Below are 23,245 nucleotides of genomic sequence, written 5' to 3' on the forward strand. Positions count from 1 at the left end.
GATAATGCACAACTTCCAAAGTCATTTGCATGTCTCCAACGGTCGAATGTATACATGTCTGTGGATGGATGACAGTGGAAATAGCTTGCTGGATGATTAAGCATGGATAGGTAGTTGTGGATGATTTTTCTTCTCAATAATACAGAAAAACGGGAAAATAGTGAAATTTTCTGAATATAGTATTCTCTCTCGTTGCTCAAAAAAAAAAAGAATATTCTCTCTTTTTTTTTTGTAAGCTAATATTCTCTTTCTCTCTCTTGAAATAAGTTGTATAAGTGAGTATATAATATTCTCTATCTCTCTTTTTTGACAAATAATATTCTCTATCTCTCTCTCGAAATAAGTTGTATAAGTGAATTTTCTGACTACAGTATGAACCTATATATGTTCTGCTGTTGATCATAGATCTGCGTGTTGGTCTTGTGTTAGTTTTGTCCCATGCGACAAAAAATTCCAGAATTCCATGAGACAAAAAATCTTGCATTGTTTTTGTGCTCACACAGTACACTTCTTTCTTTATTCGTCTTCTTCTTCTCCTAGCGTCTTGATAAAGAGAAGATGATATTGTTTTTGATTCTTTTGTTTGGTGAGAATGAGAGGAGATGACTCGTTCTCGGTGAGAAGGAGAGAAGATGATATTGTTTTGATTGTTATGTTTGGTGAGAATGAGAGAATGAGAGAATGAGAGAATGCAAACTATATATAAAACTTGGTTCACAAGACAACAAAATTTTTACAAATCCGTGACACAACACAAGATAAAAAGTTATACAATCCGTGACACAACAAAACACAACAAAGCTTCCACTAGACAGGTGATACACAATGCCAACAACAAAAGTTTTACAATCCGTGAACTGACACAACACAAGAATACAACGTCACACTCTTCTTGGCCCGTGACTTTGTCTACTCCGTGAATCTACAATGCCACACTCGTCTTGACCTGAAAACAACACAAGAGATAACATGAGACAGTGAAAATAACACAATGCAATAACATTTATATCCGATCTTAGCTAACAAGAAAATTAACACAATGCAATAACATTTATATCCGATCTTAGCTAAAAAGAAAATTAACAAAATGCAATAACATTTATATCCGATCTTAGCTAACAAGAACAACAGACTTTAACTACACAGCTTCATCTTCAGAACAAGAACAACATATCTAAGCAGTTCAAGACACACCTAAACAGAACAAGACATACTTAAACTAATTAGACATCAGCTCATCAACGAGCTTCTTCTTCAGAGCTTCTTCATAATCTGCTAAGGGTCCTTGTTTTCCAATGAGACTGTCAAGGAGCTTAATCTTCGACAGCCTCTCCTTCATATCCAAATATTGCTTCTTAATGCTCCACACAGTCTTAAAATCAGACAGCTCCACGGGCTTTTTACCACGGCCTTTTGAAGCCTTAACACCCGGAGGGCGAGTGGTTCCTTCATCATCTAGAGCACTGTCAGTTTCATTTCCTTTGGAGCTTGCAGACTGTGAACCTTCCTCACACTTCCTCTTTTTGGAGCTTCCATCATGTCTAGCTGTAGAGAGATCACACCACTTTTGGTCATTTTGAAGCTCCTTCTAAGCATGTTCAAAGGTGAACTTCTTTTTATGGTTATTGAAGAAGATTTCGTGGGCAAGTTTGAGAACATCATTTTCATTTTACCCACTACTCTTCTCTCTCATTGCTGCCTCATAAGCACCACAAAACTTACATACTAAGTCATTCATCTTGTGCCACCTTTGCGTACAGTGGGTAGCCTCTCTATTTTCACACCCAGCCAGTTTCGGACTATCATTGAAGTACGTTACAATTCTTTTCCAGAAGGCAACAGACTTTTGCTTATTCTCTACAACCGGATCTTTGCTCGTGTTTAACCACGAGCTGATGAGCACCACATCATCTGTGTGTCCAAGTCCTTCTTTCTTTGCGCTCTGGAGGACCATCTTGTTCGCAGTGTGCAGCTTCTTGGACAATATCTTCTCCTAAACTAAACACACTCTCTTGTTGACTATTAAGAAGGTCAACAAAGTTTGGTGGCTGCATATATGGATTGTAATCCATATCCGAAATTGTGAAGAAGAGAGATAGAAAAGGAAAAAGACAGAGAAGACAATGTCTTGGATTTAGAAGAGAAGAACACAGTTTGTAATGTGTTCAAGAAGGAGAAGAAGGACAGAGTTTATAGAAGGAAGATGCATTCAACTCAACCAACCGACCTTCCTCTACATTAAACTCTGCTATCTCTTTATGGAAGACAGAAAGTATAAACACAGTTTTACTTTCACAACCAATTCGAGTTGACATAAAGCTATAAGTCATTAACCACAGTTAAGCATCTATTTCAACCTAACCAGACGAGATTCACAATCAATTCTTCTACCTAACTCATTAATCACAATAAATGTATATCAAACCAGACGAGAGTAGACACAATTCAGACCAGAATCCTACAAACATTGAAACAGAACAAAGGTAGAAGCTGTACCTGTATTGCAATTGTTCGGTGATATTCTTTGAAGAAGCTTCATGCCTCTGGATCCGTCCATCTAGAGAAACAAAGAGAGATACAAAATAAAATGAATTAGAAATTAGTAATATATCAACACACAATCCTGTAATGCAATTCGTTCCAGACCACAATCAATTCTTCTACCTAACTCATTAATCACCATGAATTTATTTCAAACCAGACGAGATTAGACACAATTCAGACCAGAATCCTACAAACATTGAAACAGATCAAAGGTAGAAGATGTACCTGTAGTGTAATTGTTCTGTGACCTTCTTTGAAGAAGCTTCATGCCTCTGGATCCGTCCATCTAGAGAAACAAATACAGAGACAACCAAAATGAATCAGAACTGATCGATATATCAACACACAATCCTCTAATGCAATTCGTTCCAGACCACAATCCTATTAACATCTAACAGATCAGACATCTAACACAAGAAGCCATCATCTGTTGAATCAAGACACAGACATAAACAAACACAAGAGACTTCTTCTGTTGAATCCAAGACAGATATATAAACAAAGACAAGATACGCATGCAACACAACAAACGAATCAAAATAACAAAGAAGGATTCAGACTTTAAAGGACAAATACATAGCCTTACCTTTGGATTTGATTTCGTCGAGGTGAGCCGTCGAGGAGAGCCAGAGAGACGCGGAGGCGTCGTCGTCGAGGAGATAGAGAGAGAGACGGAGGCGTCGAGGAGAGCGACAGAAACGACGATTCAACCGCTAGAAACGCCGGCTGATTCCATCGACGACTCATCATCGGTTGATTCCGTCGCAGAGAGGTCATCGCCGAGGAGAGATTACCAGATGCCTTCGGAGTCGTCGAGGAGACACGAGAAAAAGAGAGAGGAGGCTTTGGTGGAGAGCGAAAGAGAGGGTTGATATTATGACACGTGTGCACAACAAACGTCTCTTGTGTGCCTTCATTAAGCTAGTATCCTCTTTAATTAGGTAATTTTTATTTTTTTTAATTCTAAAAAAACAAGATACGCGGCTCAAGAGCCCGCGATAACAATTCTCTTATTGCATGGACCGGTGAGAATATAGTAGAAAATGGTTTTTTTTTTTTTTTTTTTTTTTTACGTCGTAGAAAATGGTATACATGTAACATGCATGAAAACGTTTTAATGAGATTCATAGATATAAACTATATAAGGTTTTTGAGATCTAACGAACATCGCGATCAGTCGTCGGATTCTTTAGATGAATCCGATATTATCTTCTGGATCAACTGGGTTGTCTCTTCCTCCGACATTTGCTCTTGTTTGCTTTGCCTCTCTTCATAGGCCTTGAAGAACTCCTTGTTCTCTTTCTCCAACTCCTTCCAAACTGTAAAACATTCAATTTATTATGGGGAAACAGATTGAAAATTAATCTATTGCACAAAATCGATTTGAATATATACAGGTTGCACGTAGTTTATTATTTTCTATATATGTAAGCAAATTGTAATTTTGTATGTTAAAGGCACTTTATATTACTAGTCTTTGAATTACACATGAGCACTTATAATAATGCAAAACATCCAAAGATCGATCACTCTCGGAAAACATATATGTAGGTATTATATGGCAAAATGAAATTCTACATGATGGTATAATTAAGAAAAGGAGAGAGAGGAAAACCAGTAGAGGTGATGACAGGAGTGATATTTGCATGCGTAGAGAGAGCTTCCACGCACTCTTCTTTGCTCATGTTGAAGATCAAACATTTTTCTATCATGTGGTGCACCTGTACATATATAAACGCATGGTCCAAAGATATTGAGATATAAATAAACCACAAATAGAATCGCCTATCAAAGAGTGCATACGGAGTTTTTTTTTTTTTTTGCTAAAAACATACGGAGTTCTTGAATCATATAAACATATTACCATGTGAATGTAAGAAGCAGAAGAAGAATCAGCCATTGGTAATAGAAACCCTAGTATTAACACTACAACTCAAACGAGTGTCTTCTCTAAAAGCCACTTGTGGAGATAGACACTCATATATAGAAGAAGATCACCCAAAAAAGAAGAAGACAAACGAGTGAATAGTTGAAATATGATGTGTATGCATGGGCCAGAAGTCCCACGTGGGAGATTGATCATAATTGGCTGAGAAAGGATTAGAGGAGATTTGTAAAATCAGCTTTTCTCTCTTCTCCATTTGTTTTTTTTCTCATTTCCATCCCACGCTTTATCCACGTGATTCATGGCCCGCCATCACTACTATTTTTTGCCAAAAAACACTTTAGTCATATTATAGTTTCCATAATCTTCCAAATATCTATATTTTTCTTAGTTTATGGTTACTTTTATATCAAGATGCATTTTGTAGCACTTGTATAGCATGATTGATGAATCGAAAAATGCACATAAAGTTGTGAAAAATAAACAAATGGCCGTGTTATTTTAAATAGAATATAAATTATATAAAAAGGAATTATAAATTAAAGTGTGATATATGTAACTTAAGTTAGCACTATTTAAAAGCTTCCACCAAGAAAAAACTGTTGTGAGATTTATAATGTATAGTACGGTGAGTGCCAGCCCGGTATATATTATGCCTAAAAGAAGCAGTAAAGATTGTCCTCTGCTCCATATCTGTCTTATATATAACTAACACCAGCAAAATATTATTGAGCTGACAAATTAATGGTGTGTGGCGTAGTGATATGTTGAAGCATATGCCATTACAATACTTGAGGATTAATCTTCAAGGGTAAATACCTAATTCACTGGGAATGCATGTAAATGCTTAATCTTAAATAAATAAGTTAAATTCAAATATTTTCACTTAACTAAGAACAACTTACACTAGATGACTAAAGCATACTAAGGATCTGACTGGTTTCTCTGTTACCACCCGCAAACGCAGTTTTTGTTATTGGTAGCGACTGCTTGCGTTTTACAACAATCACAAAAAGCTGCAAACCGTTTTACACTGCTCTAAATCTTTCAAAATCAAAAATTGTTTCCAGTTAGTGTTTGCGGCTGCGGAAATGTAAAATTCTCTTTAACTTTTGTAAAAGTTATATAAATATAAAAATAAATGATTTTTAATAACTTTTAAAAATTGAGATGATATAAATACTAATATATATATATATATATATATATAAGTTTTATACTAAGATTTTATAAATATAATTCTTATATTTATTATAATAATATGATTTATAAATATAAATTTTATATTTATTATTTTATTATTGGGTTTTAAAATTATCATTTTTGTAATTAGCTTTTTGTCTATTAAATATTTTTTTATTAATTAATTTTTGCATATGTGGGTAAACGAGTAAAAAATGATCCGCAGACGCAACAATTTATAAACATTGTGCCAGTCATACGGAACACTTAATAATGCTTGAAACCGCAAACTCCCGCATCCGCAACCGCACCCGCATTCCGCAACCGCACCCGCAACCGATGCGTTTGAACCGGTCAGACCCTGAACCAAGGAACAAAAGCAAGTAAAGGAAGTTTAGTTAAACGCAATTCAAAACTATAACAAACAAAGAAGTAAATGAAAAACTAAACTAATGACATGCATGCAAATAAACTAAATTACCTTTAGGTCAAGTTAGTGACTTGGGTGACTATTTCCCAGACTGCTATTTGCTAATCCATGATGTAATTTCAATCTATCAATGTTAATTTCTAAATCTATAAACAGCCACTTAAGTAATACACTTTCATGAAAATTTATCTCTACACTTGTAAGGCATTCAACATAATAAGTAATCATAAGAAAATCATATTAGTTAGCCAATAAGTATTTTAATCATTAGTTTTCATCGGCTAAGTATATAAAGTATATAAATCACTTATAAAATTCATTTAAACATTTAACAAACATCTTCCATGTATGAAAAAACTCAAGTTCCAAATATTGATTAGCAAGATCAAATATATCATAATTTCCTCAGATAAAAAAGATCAATTGTAGTTTAAGCCCTAAACATCATTAATCAACATTTAATCACCCTTAACCCCCTAATCTAAAATCTCAAAGAAACTACTCACTACTATTCATAATAACCCAAATAGCCATGATGATAGTGTGCATATTCAGAAATAGAAGGGGATTAACAAAATAAGAAAAAGAAATTAAGAACGTTCAGGTATAAGAACATTCATGTAGGTGTAAAGACAGGTAACATATATTCCACTAGCTACAAAAAAAAAAAATCATCAAGATGTCTCTTATCCAATATAGATATCTAAAGTAACAACATTGAGATTCAGCTTTCAACATGTTTAGTTGATTAGTTTGCGTTTTAGCTTAATTGAGATCAGTACTACTACAATTATAATATATATACTAGATTTAGATCAGCCTTTTGTTTTGTTCACAAAATTTATTTAATAGAAATTATAGTTTCGTCCATAATTTATGTATTTTAAGTTTTATATTTATATATATATATATATATATATATATAAATTCATGTACATTATTTATTTTAATTAGTTCTTAATAATTAAGTTTTAAATTATAAGAAAAATTATAATCACTATTATAGATAGGTTTTTTAATTTAAATATTTTTAAAATATATAAAGATACTTTACTAGAAATGTCATTTTTAGTTTTATTACATATATATAAGTTTGGATTTCAGTCTTAAACTTGTGGAATAAAGCGAAAGCGTAAATTTGGGATGTTAATATGTTCAAATATTTGATATCTAGGAAGATAAATTTTATAACAAATTCCAAAAAAAAAACATATCTATAGTTATTATATTAACCAACCGTATTATAAAATAATATAATAATTTTAAAAAAAAAATTGCTTTGAATAAAGTAATCATTTTAAATTTATATGTGTTGCACTGATTTTTAATATTTTTTCTTACGTGATAATATATGTTCATATCAATTATATTTTTATTTTAATATTCTATAGAAAAATATAATTTTATATAACTATGTAATAATCAAAAAGGATAATTCGTTCATATGGTGTGTCTCACATTTATTTTACTTTACTATGAACCAAAGCAAAATTTGTGTGCTTTATAAGATAAATAATATAAATAACATATATCTCATTGGTTAAATTTTATTTTTATAAAATAATTAAGTTAATTAAGTTAATTTGTTTTAAAATCGTCTTGCATTTGATTTGTATATTTTAAGATTGATAAATTAATTCATAAAATGTATAATCATAAAAATATCAGCTTCCCGTTCCACTATATAATAAAATAATATTAATATTATTTAAATTTTAATATTTTACCTTTATCAAGTAAACATATATATATATATATATATATATATATATAAGATATTGATATCTAATTTTTTTTTTTAAAATCATAATTAACTATCATTGATTTGATATTTACTTTTAATAGATTTTTTATAAATTAATGTATATTATAAAATTTATGAAATTTTGTTATTTTCTGTGTATATAAACTTTAATTTATTTTTATAGTTTACAAAGTAATTAATAATTTAACTTATATAATAATAATATTATTTAATTTAATGTGAAAAGATTTATATATACACTATTAATTTTATCTTGTGTATATAATTTTAAATTTAATTAATACTAGTATATAATATTTAACAATAATTATGAAATTATTTAATTATAGATATTTATACAGTTTCAATATTTTAAAAACTGTATATTTATATTTTTCTTATAAAAACGATATAGTAAGATTTTCTTAGATTGCAATCTTAAAATAATCTGTATAAATATATTTCAGGTGTTTTTTAAAAATATTTAAATATTTAGTTGAATTAGTTGAATAATTAAGTTTTTATGCAATATATTAGGAAGCATATTTAATATGAATGTCCAAACTTGGTAATATCACAAATTCTAGTAATGTTAGGTCTAAGTTTTGGTTATGTTTTAATAGTATTGATATATATATTTATATATTTCCTATAAATACTATTCATAAAATATCCATTGGGATATAGTATACCGCCAGTCTATACATGTGTAATGTAGGTTACGATGATGGAAAGCAAGAAAAAAAAAAGAGAGAACCAAATTGATCAATAGTTTTTTTTTTTGGTTGGGTAACGCGAACGTAGCAGATTAAAGTTTTTGATTGGAGACCAATGAGCTGTTGACATTTAAAGTTGCACAAACACAAAGATTATAAGAACTTATATTCTTATTAGATTTAGAAACTCTCTCAAAACTAAACCTTTCAATGTGTTTCTCTTGATGGAACATCTCTCCATGAGAACTCTTTATATAAGAAGAAGCTACATCTTTTCCTAAGAGCGAAGCTACATCTTTTCCTAATAATAATATGGAAACATTCCTAACCTCGATATGTTTTCCTTTTTCCTTAACCCATCAAACTTCACTTTAATGAGTTAACTTGCTCCTCAAGTTAATTGGAATTATCCAACATTCTCTCCCTTAATTCCAACTTGAATCTTAGGTATGTTGATCTTCTTAACTCCGATGAACTTGCGCATTGCTTCGAACTTGATCCTTGCCAATGGCTTAGTGAGTATGTCTGCCTTATGTTCCACTCCAGGTACGTGCTTCACTTCGATAAAGTCGAACTCCACACATTCTCGAATGAAATGGTACTTCGAGAGTATGTGTTTGCTTCTACCGTGAAACACCGGGTTCTTGGTGAGGGCTATCGCTGACTTGTTGTCAATCTTCAACACGACCTTCTTGTCTTCTTTGTTCATGATCTCGACCATCAACTCCTTTAACCAAATTGCTTGTTTTGCAGCTTCCGTAGCTGTCATGAACTCCGCCTCACATGAAGAGAGTGCCACTGTGGGTTGCTTGCACGATGTCCACGTGATCGGCGATGTTCCTAGGTAGAACATAAACCCTGTAGTGCTTCTTCCATCATCAACGTCTATGCTATGGCTGCTGTCACTATAACCTGTAATCTCCGTTGTTCCATCCCGTTTGAAGAAGAGACCATACTCTGTAGTGCCCTTTATGTATCGTATTAGATGCTTCACTGCTTCTCCATGACTCTCTCTTGGACTCTGCATATATCTGCTTAATACACCAACCGAAAACGCCAAGTCCGGTCGTGTATGAAGAAGATACCTTAAGCATCCTATGATGCTTCGATACAATGTTGCATCAATCTCAGGCTCCTCCTCTGCCTTTGATACTTTCAAACTCGTGTGCATCGGAACATGAGTATAGTTACATGACTCCATCTTCGTCTTGACAAGTATACCTTGCGCGTATCCTTCTTGTTTGATGTGAATGCCATCAGCTCCTTGCGTTACTTCTATACCAAGATAGTATGTAAGCTTCCCGAGGTCTGACATCTCAAATCTTCTTGACATATCATCTTTGAATTGCTTGATAACGTTGAGTGAAGTCCCTGTTACAAACAAGTCATCAACGTATATAGCTATGATCAGAAGCTCCCCCTTCTGTTTCTTTTGATATACCGCAGGTTCCTTGGTGCACTTCGTGAACTCCATCTCCTTGAGAACACGATCGAGTTTGATGTTCCAAGCTCTCGGAGCTTGACGCAAACCGTATAGTGCTTTGCTAAGTTTGTACACATGATCTTCCTTTCCTTTCTCCACAAAGCCTTCTGGTTGAGTAACGTATACATCCTCATTTAAGTCTCCATTCAGGAACGCAGTTTTCACATCTAAGTGATGGATCTCCCATCCATTAGTTGCTGCTAACGCCAAGAGTAGTCGTATGGTTTCTATCCGAGCAACTGGTGCAAATACTTCGTCGAAGTCTATGCCTTGTTGTTGCACATAACCTTTTGCAACTAGCCTTGCTTTGTATTTGATCACCGTTCCATCTGCATTCCTCTTGATCTTATAGATCCACTTCAAACCTATCGGTTTCACACCTGCCGGCTTTTTGACGAGCTTCCAGGTTTGTTTTTGATGATAGATTCGATCTCTGCCTTCATTGCATCGATCCAAGCTTGTATTACTGCAGCTTCGATGTAACTTTCTGGTTCACCATCGATGGTGAGCAAGAGTCTGCCACTTTCAACTTCAGCGAGTAGGATGTAATCATCGAACCGCTTTGGTTTTCTGATGTTACGACCATATCTTGATGTTACATGCGGGTCTTGGTTTGCATCGTTGTTCTCTACTACTTGCTCTTGTTCATCTGCGTCTACAGCTTCTTCTTCTTCATTATTGTTTTGCTCTTCGTGGTGTTGGTGATCTTGATGCTCATCACCATCTCCTTCTTCTGTAACATCAATATGAGGAAGCTTAAATGATCCTGGTTCTTCGTCTACGTTTTTTGATAGTGTGGACCAATCCCAACTTTTCTTCTCGTCAAAGATTACATCTCTACTAACAACTATCTTCTTCGCGACCGGATCATAGAGTCTGTAAGCTTTTGAGCTGGGCTCTGTGCCTAGGTTGATCACCATCCTTGATCGATCATCCAGCTTCTTGAGATGAGGACTGTTGATTTTTGCAAAAGCTACACATCCAAAGACCCTTAGATGCTCAATGTTCGGTTTCTTAACATACAAGCTTTCGTATAGAGTCTTGTCTTCCAAAGCCTTTGTAGCAATGCGGTTTATGAGATACGTTGAATGACGTACTGCTTCTCCCCATAGCTGATTAGGTATCTTCATAGCTTTCATCAAACTTCTAGTCATCTCCATTAGTGTTCTATTTCTTCTCTCAACCACACCGTTTTGTTGCGGTGTATACGGTGCGGTGAGATGTCTAGTTACACCGTTTTCTTCACAAAAACGAATGAACTCAGAAGATGTGAACTCTCCTCCTCTATCGGTGCGAAAAGTCTTGAGTTGTAGCTTCGTTTGATTCTCCACGTACTCCTTGAACTTTTTGAACCGATCGAACGCTTCACTCTTCTCTCTTAGCAGCATCGTCCACATATATCTTGAGTAATCATCAATTAAGACAAATACATATCTATTGTTTGCTGGTGTTGATGGTGATATCGGACCGCACAAGTCACCATGTACCAACTCCAATGCGTGTGATGCTCGATACTTTGCTTTAGGCGGGAAAGACTTCCGAGTTTGCTTCCCAACTAAGCAGGCGCTGCACACATCTTTCTCGTGTATCACCTGAGGCATCCCTACTACCATCTCTTTGTCTACCATATTCTTCATGACTCCAAAGTTCACATGTCCTAGCCGTGCATGCCACGTCCATGTAACATCAGTTTCTTGTATTTGAATACACTTCGGATATTCAACCTCCATTGGCGTCTAGTACAATCGGTTTGGTTTCCTTGCGACTTGTACTAATAGCCTTCCACGGGGATCTTTCAGCATCAGTAAGTCTTCTTTCATATTGACCTCACAACCCATCTCGGTTTCTTGTCCAAGACTTATGATATTGTGTTTAAGACTTGGGATGTAGTAGATATCTTTGAGTGCTCTTCTCTCCCCTGTTTTTCCGATGAACGTGATCGAACCTTTCCCAACAATCTCGTCGTTTGATCCATCACCGAATTTGACTTTGCCTTTGATGCTCTCATCTAGGTTTGAGAAGAACTCTCTCTTGCCTGTCATATGGTTACTTGCACCATTGTCAAGGTACCATATACTCGTATTTCCATCGGATACATCAAACCTCTTAGGAAACACTCTCTCTTCGTTGAGGAATACTACTTCATGCATATATAATGCATCTGCTTCTTGTGTTTCCGTTAGGTTAGCTTCTTCTCTTGGTCGTGTAGGACAATGTGACACGAAGTGCCCCATCTTGTCGCATCGCCAACATCTAACCTTAGAGTAGTCCTTCTTGGTCTTGTCTGAAGCTTCTCCTCCTTTGTTATGACCATCAGAACCATTAGACCTTCCTTGTCCTCTTCCTCTTCCACCATAACCTCTACCTCTGCCTCTTCCTCGCGAGTTGCTATGGCTTCCACGACCTTGTGCATCATTCTTTACAAACATTAGCTTCGATTGATCTTCATCTTGGGTTTCTTCTTTGATGCGTTCTTCGAAAGCCTTCAATCTCCCAACAATGTCTTCGAATCCCGTTGAATTTAGATCCAACACTTGTTCTAACGAAGCTACGATGTGAATGAACTTCGTTCTTGGAAGTCCCTTCAGAAACTTCTTTACCAGCTTTGATGCTTCCATTATCTCTCCTAACGCGGCTGCTCTCGATGCTAAGCCTGAAAGTTTTCCTGCGTAGTCATCCACCGTGTCTGTGTCTGTCATCTTCAGTTTGTCGAACTCAGACATCAAAGTTTGTAACCTTGCTTCTCTCACGCGATCAGCACCTAGGTTACGGGATTTGATAGCTTCCCAAATCTTCTTCGATGTATCATGTTCTCCAATCTGAAGTATTAGCGCCTCCGGGACTGATTGAAAGATTAGAGCAATCGCCATATTGTTCTTCTTTGCATCGTTACTCCCTGGATCAATTGTATCCCAAACTTCGTATAAACGAAGCATCACTTTCATTCGCATCGACCATACGGTGTAGTTGGTCGATGTTAGCATCGGACATCGTATGTCCTTCTTCATCTCAAGACCTTTATCACGTGCTTGAGAATCGTCTCTCATGTTTTGATCGAAGTTACAACTCCTCTTGTAAACGACCTTCGAAACCTGGAGCTCTGATACCAATTAAAGTTGCACAAACACAAAGATTATAAGAACTTCTCTTCTTATTAGATTTAGAAACTCTCTCAAAACTAAACCTTTCAATGTGTTTCTCTTGATGGAACATCTGTCCATGAGAACTCTTTATATAGGAAGAAGCTACATCTTTTCCTAAGAGCGAAGCTACATCTTTTCCTAATAATAATATGGAAACATTCCTAACCTCGATATGTTTTCCTTTTTCCTTAACCCATCAAACTTCACTTTAATGAGTTAACTTGCTCCTCAAGTTAATTGGAATTATCCAACATTCTCCCCCTTAATTCCAACTTGAATCTTAGGTATGTTGATCTTCTTAACTCCGATGAACTTGCGCATTGCTTCGAACTTGATCCTTGCCAATGGCTTAGTGAGTATGTCTGCCTTATGTTCCACTCCAGGTACGTGCTTCACTTCGATAAAGTCGAACTCCACACATTCTCGAATGAAATGGTACTTCGAGAGTATGTGTTTGCTTCTACCGTGAAACACCGGGTTCTTGGTGAGGGCTATCGCTGACTTGTTGTCAATCTTCAACACGACCTTCTTGTCTTCTTTGTTCATGATCTCGACCATCAACTGCTTTAACCAAATTGCTTGTTTTGCAGCTTCCGTAGCTATCATGAACTCCGCCTCACATGAAGAGAGTGCCACTGTGGGTTGCTTGCACGATGTCCACGTGATCGGCGATGTTCCTAGGTAGAACATAAACCCTGTAGTGCTTCTTCCATCATCAACGTCTATGCTATGGCTGCTGTCACTGTAACCTGTAATCTCCGTTGTTCCATCCCGTTTGAAGAAGAGACCATACTCTGTAGTGCCCTTTATGTTTCGTATTAGATGCTTCACTGCTTCTCCATGACTCTCTCTTGGACTCTGCATATATCTGCTTAATACACCAACCGAAAACGCCAAGTCCGGTCGTGTATGAAGAAGATACCTTAAGCATCCTATGATGCTTCGATACAATGTTGCATCAATCTCAGGCTCCTCCTCTGCCTTTGATACTTTCAAACTCGTGTGCATCGGAACATGAGTATAGTTACATGACTCCATCTTCGTCTTGACAAGTATACCTTGCGCGTATCCTTCTTGTTTGATGTGAATGCCATCAGCTCCTTGCGTTACTTCTATACCAAGATAGTATGTAAGCTTCCCGAGGTCTGACATCTCAAATCTTCTTGACATATCATCTTTGAATTGCTTGATAACGTTGAGTGAAGTCCCTGTTACAAACAAGTCATCAACGTATATAGCTATGATCAGAAGCTCCCCCTTCTGTTTCTTTTGATATACCGCAGGTTCCTTGGTGCACTTCGTGAACTCCATCTCCTTGAGAACACGATCGAGTTTGATGTTCCAAGCTCTCGGAGCTTGACGCAAACCGTATAGTGCTTTGCTAAGTTTGTACACATGATCTTCCTTTCCTTTCTCCACAAAGCCTTCTGGTTGAGTAACGTATACATCCTCATTTAAGTCTCCATTCAGGAACGCAGTTTTCACATCTAAGTGATGGATCTTCCATCCATTAGTTGCTGCTAACGCCAAGAGTAGTCGTATGGTTTCTATCCGAGCAACTGGTGCAAATACTTCGTCGAAGTCTATGCCTTGTTGTTGCACATAACCTTTTGCAACTAGCCTTGCTTTGTATTTGATCACCGTTCCATCTGCATTCCTCTTGATCTTATAGATCCACTTCAAACCTATCGGTTTCACACCTGCCGGCTTCTTGACGAGCTTCCAGGTTTTGTTTTTGATGATAGATTCGATCTCTGCCTTCATTGCATCGATCCAAGCTTGTATTACTGCAGCTTCGATGTAACTTTCTGGTTCACCATCGATGGTGAGCAAGAGTCTGCCACTTTCAACTTCAGCGAGTAGGATGTAATCATCGAACCGCTTTGGTTTTCTGATGTTACGACCATATCTTGATGTTACATGCGGGTCTTGGTTTGCATCGTTGTTCTCTACTACTTGCTCTTGTTCATCTGCGTCTACAGCTTCTTCTTCTTCATTATTTTTTTGCTCTTCGTGGTGTTGGTGATCTTGATGCTCATCACCATCTCCTTCTTCTGTAACATCAATATGAGGAAGCTTAAATGATCCTGGTTCTTCGTCTACGTTTTTTGATAGTGTGGACCAATCCCAACTTTTCTTCTCGTCAAAGATTACATCTCTACTAACAACTATCTTCTTCGCGACCGGATCATAGAGTCTGTAAGCTTTTGAGCTGGGCTCTGTGCCTAGGTTGATCACCATCCTTGATCGATCATCCAGCTTCTTGAGATGAGGACTGTTGATTTTTGCAAAAGCTACACATCCAAAGACCCTTAGATGCTCAATGTTCGGTTTCTTAACATACAAGCTTTCGTATAGAGTCTTGTCTTCCAAAGCCTTTGTAGCAATGCGGTTTATGAGATACGTTGAATGACGTACTGCTTCTCCCCATAGCTGATTAGGTATCTTCATAGCTTTCATCAAACTTCTAGTCATCTCCATTAGTGTTCTATTTCTTCTCTCAACCACACCGTTTTGTTGCGGTGTATACGGTGCGGTGAGATGTCTAGTTACACCGTTTTCTTCACAAAAACGAATGAACTCAGAAGATGTGAACTCTCCTCCTCTATCGGTGCGAAAAGTCTTGAGTTGTAGCTTCGTTTGATTCTCCACGTACTCCTTGAACTTTTTGAACCGATCGAATGCTTCACTCTTCTCTCTTAGCAGCATTGTCCACATATATCTTGAGTAATCATCATTTAAGACAAATACATATCTATTGTTTGCTGGTGTTGATGGTGATATCGGACCGCACAAGTCACCATGTACCAACTCCAATGCGTGTGATGCTCGATACTTTGCTTTAGGCGGGAAAGACTTCCGAGTTTGCTTCCCAACTAAGCAGGCGCTGCACACATCTTTCTCGTGTATCACCTGAGGCATCCCTACTACCATCTCTTTGTCTACCATATTCTTCATGACTCCAAAGTTCACATGTCCTAGCCGTGCATGCCACGTCCATGTAACATCAGTTTCTTGTATTTGAATACACTTCGGATATTCAACCTCCATTGGCGTCTTGTACAATCGGTTTGGTTGCCTTGCGACTTGTACTAATAGCCTTCCACGGGGATCTTTCAGCATCAGTAAGTCTTCTTTCATATTGACCTCACAACCCATCTCGGTTGCTTGTCCAAGACTTATGATATTGTGTTTAAGACTTGGGATGTAGTAGATATCTTTGAGTGCTCTTCTCTCCCCTGTTTTTCCGATGAACGTGATCGAACCTTTCCCAACAATCTCGTCATTTGATCCATCACCGAATTTGACTTTGCCTTTGATGCTCTCATCTAGGTTTGAGAAGAACTCTCTCTTGCCTGTCATATGGTTACTTGCACCATTGTCAAGGTACCATATACTCGTATTTCCATCGGATACATCAAACCTCTTAGGAAACACTCTCTCTTCGTTGAGGAATACTACTTCATGCATATATAATGCATCTGCTTCTTGTGTTTCCGTTAGGTTAGCTTCTTCTCTTGGTCGTGTAGGACAATGTGACACGAAGTGCCCCATCTTGTCGCATCGCCAACATCTAACCTTAGAGTAGTCCTTCTTGGTCTTGTCTGAAGCTTCTCCTCCTTTGTTATGACCATCAGAACCATTAGACCTTCCTTGTCCTCTTCCTCTTCCACCATAACCTCTACCTCTGCCTCTTCCTCGCGAGTTGCTATGGCTTCCACGACCTTGTGCATCATTCTTTACAAACATTAGCTTCGATTGATCTTCATCTTGGGTTTCTTCTTTGATGCGTTCTTCGAAAGCCTTCAATCTCCCAACAATGTCTTCGAATCCCGTTGAATTTAGATCCAACACTTGTTCTAACGAAGCTACGATGTGAATGAACTTCGTTCTTGGAAGTCCCTTCAGAAACTTCTTTACCAGCTTTGATGCTTCCATTATCTCTCCTAACGCGGCTGCTCTCGATGCTAAGCCTGAAAGTTTTCCTGCGTAGTCATCCACCGTGTCTGTGTCTGTCATCTTCAGTTTGTCGAATTCAGACATCAAAGTTTGTAACCTTGCTTCTCTCACGCGATCAGCACCTAGGTTACGGGATTTGATAGCTTCCCAAATCTTCTTCGATGTATCATGTTCTCCAATCTGAAGTATTAGCGCCTCCGGGACTGATTGAAAGATTAGAGCAATCGCCATATTGTTCTTCTTTGCATCGTTACTCCCTGGATCAATTGTATCCCAAACTTCGTATAAACGAAGCATCACTTTCATTCGCATCGACCATACGGTGTAGTTGGTCGATGTTAGCATCGGACATCGTATGTCCTTCTTCATCTCAAGACCTTTATCACGTGCTTGAGAATCGTCTCTCATGTTTTGATCGAAGTTACAACTCCTCTTGTAAACGACCTTCGAAACCTGGAGCTCTGATACCAATTAAAGTTGAACAAACACAAAGATTATAAGAACTTCTCTTCTTATTAGATTTAGAAACTCTCTCAAAACTAAACCTTTCAATGTGTTTCTTTTGATGGAACATCTGTCCATGAGAACTCTTTATATATGAAGAAGCTACATCTTTTTCTAAGAGCGAAGCTGCATCTTTTCCTAATAATAATATGGAAACATTTTTAAACTCGATATGTTTTCCTTTTTCCTTAACCCATCAAACTTCACTTTAATGAGTTAACTTGCTCCTCAAGTCAATTGGAATTATCCAACAGACATGTCACGCATAATAATCTACATTGTGATCAAATAATCGCAAACGTGAGAACCAGCTGGATAACGTGGCGCAAATGGACATGCAAGAGAGAACATTACGTAAGTAAGTCACAGACAAACACATTGAGATTTGAGTGGATGTTTTTGTCGAAATCCAAGGTTTCGGAAAGATCCATAAAATTCAGACATTTACATTGCTCACCATGTGGACCTCTCAATGCGAGTCCTGAAACAGCAACTATTCTCTCGAATCAATTTCTCAAAAAAAAACAATTCTCTAGCTTGAATCGTATTCAAAACCCTATTCACCACTTTCTCTCTCATCCTTTGTCGCCAACAAAATTACAAACAAGACGCCGATTCTCTCTCATCCACATATTCTTTTGACCTAGCTACTTCCTTATCCAACTCTTATCTTACAAAACGATATCATTGCCATTTGAATCTATATAAGTGGGTAATGGTAAATAAAAGGTTCCCAAATAGTTAATTAAATATAACCCGGTAAAAACTATCCTAGATCTTGAACAAACAATGAAAGAAAACTAAAAAAACCCAAGCGAGGGAAACAAAAATGAGTAATCTAAACCTTTATGATTTTAGTCACCAGCTTAAATCCAGTTAGACATAGCCCAACTATTCCTAAGGGCTAAGACATAATGGGATCATATCATTTGAATCCGTAAATTTTATTATTTAAATCCTTAATATCTAATTAGTTAGGATTAGGTTGAGCAAGGTGCAAAATAATAAAATCTTGAACAAGAAAAAAAACAAATTAGCCCAAAGGTGGACATGATCAAGCTAATTTTGGCGGTTCAGATCAATTCATGTTTCTGGATCACGCATAATCTCTAACTAAATGTATTAATCTACTCCACACTATACAACTTATATCCTAATCCAATACATCAAGAATTATTGATTTCTCTACACCGATTTTGAATCTCCACCATTTGACTGTTCTCTCTTGGATATAATTTGGTAGGGTTTCGGATTAGATCCTATTTAAGTCATACAAAAAATGAAATATCACTCGAGACGAGACAGCTTATACATAGATTGAGTCCTGTTAATTCCTTAACTCAATTTTCAAACCAAAAGCTCTTAAAAAAGCAAACCAGTATTTGTCGCAAAGACAAGTGGAAATTCTATTGACCATAGCCACCCACTTAAGGTCAATAAAGCAGTTTCAAAATTTTGTATTGTTTTGTTAGTGTACGGTGTGATTGAGTTTCATATACCCAATGAGAGCATGCCGTATCAGCAAAACGGAATAAGTTTGTTGCAATTTTTCCTTTGAGCCAAAACAAGTGAAAAACGTATGATATTATAGGGACACAGACAGTAGCGGCACTGACTTCCACAAGACCCCGGTTCGACCTCGAGTGTAAGCTGAGGAAGTATGAGTTTCCGACCCTCAAATAATATAAACTAAAATTCGGTTATTTTTCCATAAGTCTTTTTAGTCTAGTGGTGTAAATCATCTATATTTACATTCAGTAGCCTGAGTTCGGTCCTGACTATTTAAAGACCACAAGCTAACTAAGAAAAAAAGACTGTGACAATGGCATATTCATAGTTCGAACTTAGGCTGCTAGAGTAATGGTTAGATGATTTACACCACTAGACTAAAGAGACTTTTGAAAAAAATTAACGAATTTAATTTATATTTTTGAGAATCGGAAGCCCATGCTTCCTTTGCTTCCCCTGGGGGTTGAGCCTGGACACAAACACTCGTGGCTCGGGCAGAGGTATTCAATTATTCTAAGGTATCTCGTTTTATATATTTATATACATCTTAGCTATTTGGTTTGTACTAACTAGATCACGAGTAAAAAGAAAAATTTGGTTCAATTAATTAGTTTGTATCAACCCTTTGAATGATTTTTTGGGTTTAAAATAGCAAATACTATATATAAAAATAACGCTTGATTTAGTATGGTTAAAAATGGAACAACAATATTTTATATTTTAGTTTTACTCATATCTATCCAAAAGACAAATTATTCATTGTGTTTTGTACTATTTACACAAATTGTTCCAGCAACGAAACAAAACTACGGCTCCACTCATATAGTGGATCCAAATTTACGTTTTGATTCGATAGTTTGACATAGATTTAGAAAACTCGTACTATTTTGAAAATCCCTATCCTACTTTATCCACACAACACAATGAAATTTGATAAATCTTGAAAATTTTAGATATATAATTTGTTTAATCTTCTCTTATATCCCGAATCACCACTAATAATATCATGTTTGAAATATAAGTCATTTTTTCTAAGTGGATTTGCTTTAGTGACCTTGATTATATTCACAACAAACTAAATTATGGTTGTGAAATGTTTGAAATCTATAGGAGGTTAGAAACTCAGAGCTCGACTTAGTTTAATCATTGTTGGTTAATGTTAAATAGCATATTTATTTTACATATATTTACATGCCTCGAACCTTGATGTTAGTCGCCACTCACCAATAAAAATATAAAATAGTTATGACACTAGAGCAGAATTTTCTCTCATCCTTGCATATAATGCTTTCTCACCGTGAGCTTAAAATATTTGGGGCTTAAAATTAGCTCGGCCCGGTCCTTATAGGGCTATAAGGGTTTTCGGGTTTTTTTTGGATTTTTTGAAAAATAATTTGTCATTATTACTTCTATCGTTTTAATACATGTGATTTTTCATTAAAAAATAATTTCATTTTTTGTTTTAAAATATAAATTGAGTTTTAACTTTTTTTCTTTATCAAAAATGTTTTACTTCTTTTTTTTTAACTTTTTCATATGTTTTTTTTTTTTTGAAACTAACTTTTTCATATGTTTTAAACAAACTAAAGTTAATAAGACTTAAATAATCAAATATAAATTATAACTAAACATATAAGAGAACAAAATTTATGATAAACATGGTCAAAAGTTTCATACTTTTTAGTTTGAAATATAAAAAAAAACATGTTGTACATGAAAAAATAAGGTACATTTGCAAAATTTAAAATGAGACACTTGTAATGATCAAACAATAAAATGCATTAACAACTTTTATATTTTCTTTATTAGAGTTTGGATTAAAATATTAAAATTATATGTCAATACTAATAATAGTTTTGATTGAAAAAACGATAATATTTAAGCTAAAGTATAAAATTTCGGGTTTTTGGGCCGGCCCTAGCCCAAACGGGTTTAGGCCTAAAAAACCCAAAGCTCAAACGGGCTTAGCCCGAAAAGCTCAATTTTTTGGGCGTATAAAACTAAGTCCAAGCCCGGTAATTTAGGGCTGAGCGGATTCGGGCTGCGGGCTTCGGCCCTAATTTACATACCATTTTTATTTGTAACGTATGTATAATCACATCTTTGTGTGTGTCAATCTTACAGAAGAGTTCTGAATCAAACGTTGTTTTGTTGCGTCATTTTCAATTTCAAGATCACTTGTATATTTTTGTCATCAACTGCTATAAATGTTAAATACTAAATAATACTTTCTCCGTTTCAGTTTAATTGTCGTTGTAGAGTAAATTTTTGTTTCAAAATAAGTGTTGTTCTAAAATTTTGATGCAAAATTTATTAACAATATTCTCCAGTTTATTTTTCTATTGGTTGAAATATGAATAGATATGTAGTTAATGATGATTTTTTTTTATTTTGAAAATATAAAAATTAAATGTTTTCTAAATATACAACTAAAATGAACAGAAAAAGTAGTTTTTCGCTAATAATGTAAATATCATTACATTTAGGTTTACAAAGAGTGAGTGAATAACAAAATTCTAGAAGTCTTACATTAATGGACTACATAATATTCCATCTATTTCCTAATAAGTGTCGTTTAAGGTTTTTGCATCTAAAATAGAAAATTAGTAATTTTTTATTTTCCCTTTATTTAATACATTATTTTGTTTGATTTTATTAAATAATGAATTAAAACTAAGGATAAAAACTGGAAAATATATTTAATATTCGCATTAAAAATGTAAAACGATACTTATACTGAAACAAATTTTAAAAATTAAAATGACACTTAATATGAAAATTTCATATAGAATAGTTACCGAAATCAAAAGTTGATTAATTGCATCAGTGCCAGTGTCATCGTTATTCATGACTACCATAACTTCAAGGAATTATATATACTAATTTCAGTATTTAGAAGAGGATGGGGTATGGTTGGGGTCAACATTAACTTCTTTCATACAATTATAGGCATTTCATAATTTCACTAATATGTATTATGCTATTTATTTTATTCCATTTTATTTGGGTTTAGAGTTTATATTTAGATTTATGGTTTATATTTTGGGTTTAGGGTTTACTGATTAGGGTTTAGGGTTTAGTATTTAGGGGCTAAGATGGGGTTGCGATAAGGTTTAGTATCTAGATTTTAGGGTTGAGATAGAATTGGTGTCCTATACTATTTTGGTGACATGGAATAGAACATTTAAGTTTTTTATACAATAAAAATATAAGTGAATTGGAATAGACTTACGGTGTAAATAAATGGGTACACCATTTAATGCGACAGTGTTGCATGTAAAAATATAAGTGAATTGGAATAGACTTACGGTGTAAATAAATGGGTACACCATTTAATGTGACAGTGTTGTATGTATCCACACATTTCCTGGCTACAATGAAAACTGTAAGCTGTAAAAACATAAGTGAAGTGGATATCTTCTCTAGCTCTGGTTGTGAAGCATTGACGTCATCTACTTCTTCTATAGAAACTCAAATTTCTGACATAATTCGGTCTATTATATAACTAACATGTTTATTGTACATAATTCGAGCCGGACCTGAATACAAGCCGGTGTTTCAGGGCCGCCAAATAAATATTTTTTGGCGCCAATTTAATTGAAGTATTCTGTAGCTCTATTGGAAATGACAGAACAAATGCTGACCCTTTCAATTTCCAAAACTTAATTTTTAGCATTTTCATGGTTGTTCAAAAGATTATTTTTGTTGTGAATTATAAAGTTTCAAGAAATATTTATATTATTTCTTCATTAAGTGGTGTACATACGTGAAGGAGAAGAAGCTAGATCTTTGTATTAGCTTTGTATTAAGTTGTTGTGGTACGTAGAGAGAGATAGAAATATGACTGGTGTCACTTATATTATTTATCACACACACGATGTGTTTATATAGGGAGTAAGAGACGGTCTTATAAACCGACTTAAGCAATACGATAAAATACAAGTCTTATCATGTATAAAGAGATAATCTCTGAAAGTTGTTAGAGACTCATGAAGACATCGGTCCCATTAGATGTCTGAATATAGATGATCATACGTAACACTCCTTCTTGATCATATATCTTGTATTACATAGCGCCTCATTAAAAACCTAGTCATGGAAAAATCCATTGGGACAAAAACCATGACAAGGGAAAAAGAGTACAC

General features: G+C 35.4%; 2 protein-coding genes across 2 annotated transcripts; both read right to left on the reverse strand.

The window, feature by feature from the left end:
* Positions 1-1,219: 1,219 nt before the first annotated feature.
* Positions 1,220-1,954, reverse strand: LOC125586035. Its single transcript, XM_048755818.1, has 2 exons — positions 1,759-1,954; positions 1,220-1,545 (listed from the first exon to the last, which is right to left on the reverse strand). Exons 1-2 carry the CDS (start codon positions 1,952-1,954, stop codon positions 1,220-1,222), a joined length of 522 nt encoding a protein of 173 aa, XP_048611775.1.
* A 13,718-nt stretch (positions 1,955-15,672) lies between these two features.
* LOC125586036 (DNA topoisomerase 3-alpha-like) lies at positions 15,673-17,105 on the reverse strand. The gene is made up of 2 exons (XM_048755819.1): positions 16,618-17,105; positions 15,673-15,688 (listed from the first exon to the last, which is right to left on the reverse strand). The coding sequence occupies exons 1-2, from the start codon at positions 17,064-17,066 to the stop codon at positions 15,673-15,675; spliced, it is 465 nt and encodes a 154-aa protein (XP_048611776.1). The 5' UTR covers positions 17,067-17,105.
* Between the last annotated feature and the right edge of the window lie 6,140 nt (positions 17,106-23,245).

This window comes from Brassica napus, chromosome C4 (genome assembly GCF_020379485.1).
Source record: "Brassica napus cultivar Da-Ae chromosome C4, Da-Ae, whole genome shotgun sequence".
Taxonomy (NCBI): Eukaryota; Viridiplantae; Streptophyta; class Magnoliopsida; order Brassicales; family Brassicaceae; genus Brassica; species Brassica napus.

Bases quoted from the DNA above. Each gene is read 5' to 3' on its own strand.
- LOC125586035 (XM_048755818.1), bottom strand. From the start codon at position 1,954: ATGGTCCTCCAGAGCGCAAAGAAAGAAGGACTTGGACACACAGATGAT. The intron at 1,546-1,758 runs GTACGCAAAGGT...ATCTCTCTACAG, and splicing joins AAATAGAGAGGCTACCCACT to CTAGACATGATGGAAGCTCC.
- LOC125586036 (XM_048755819.1), bottom strand. From the start codon at position 17,066: ATGGAAGCATCAAAGCTGGTAAAGAAGTTTCTGAAGGGACTTCCAAGA.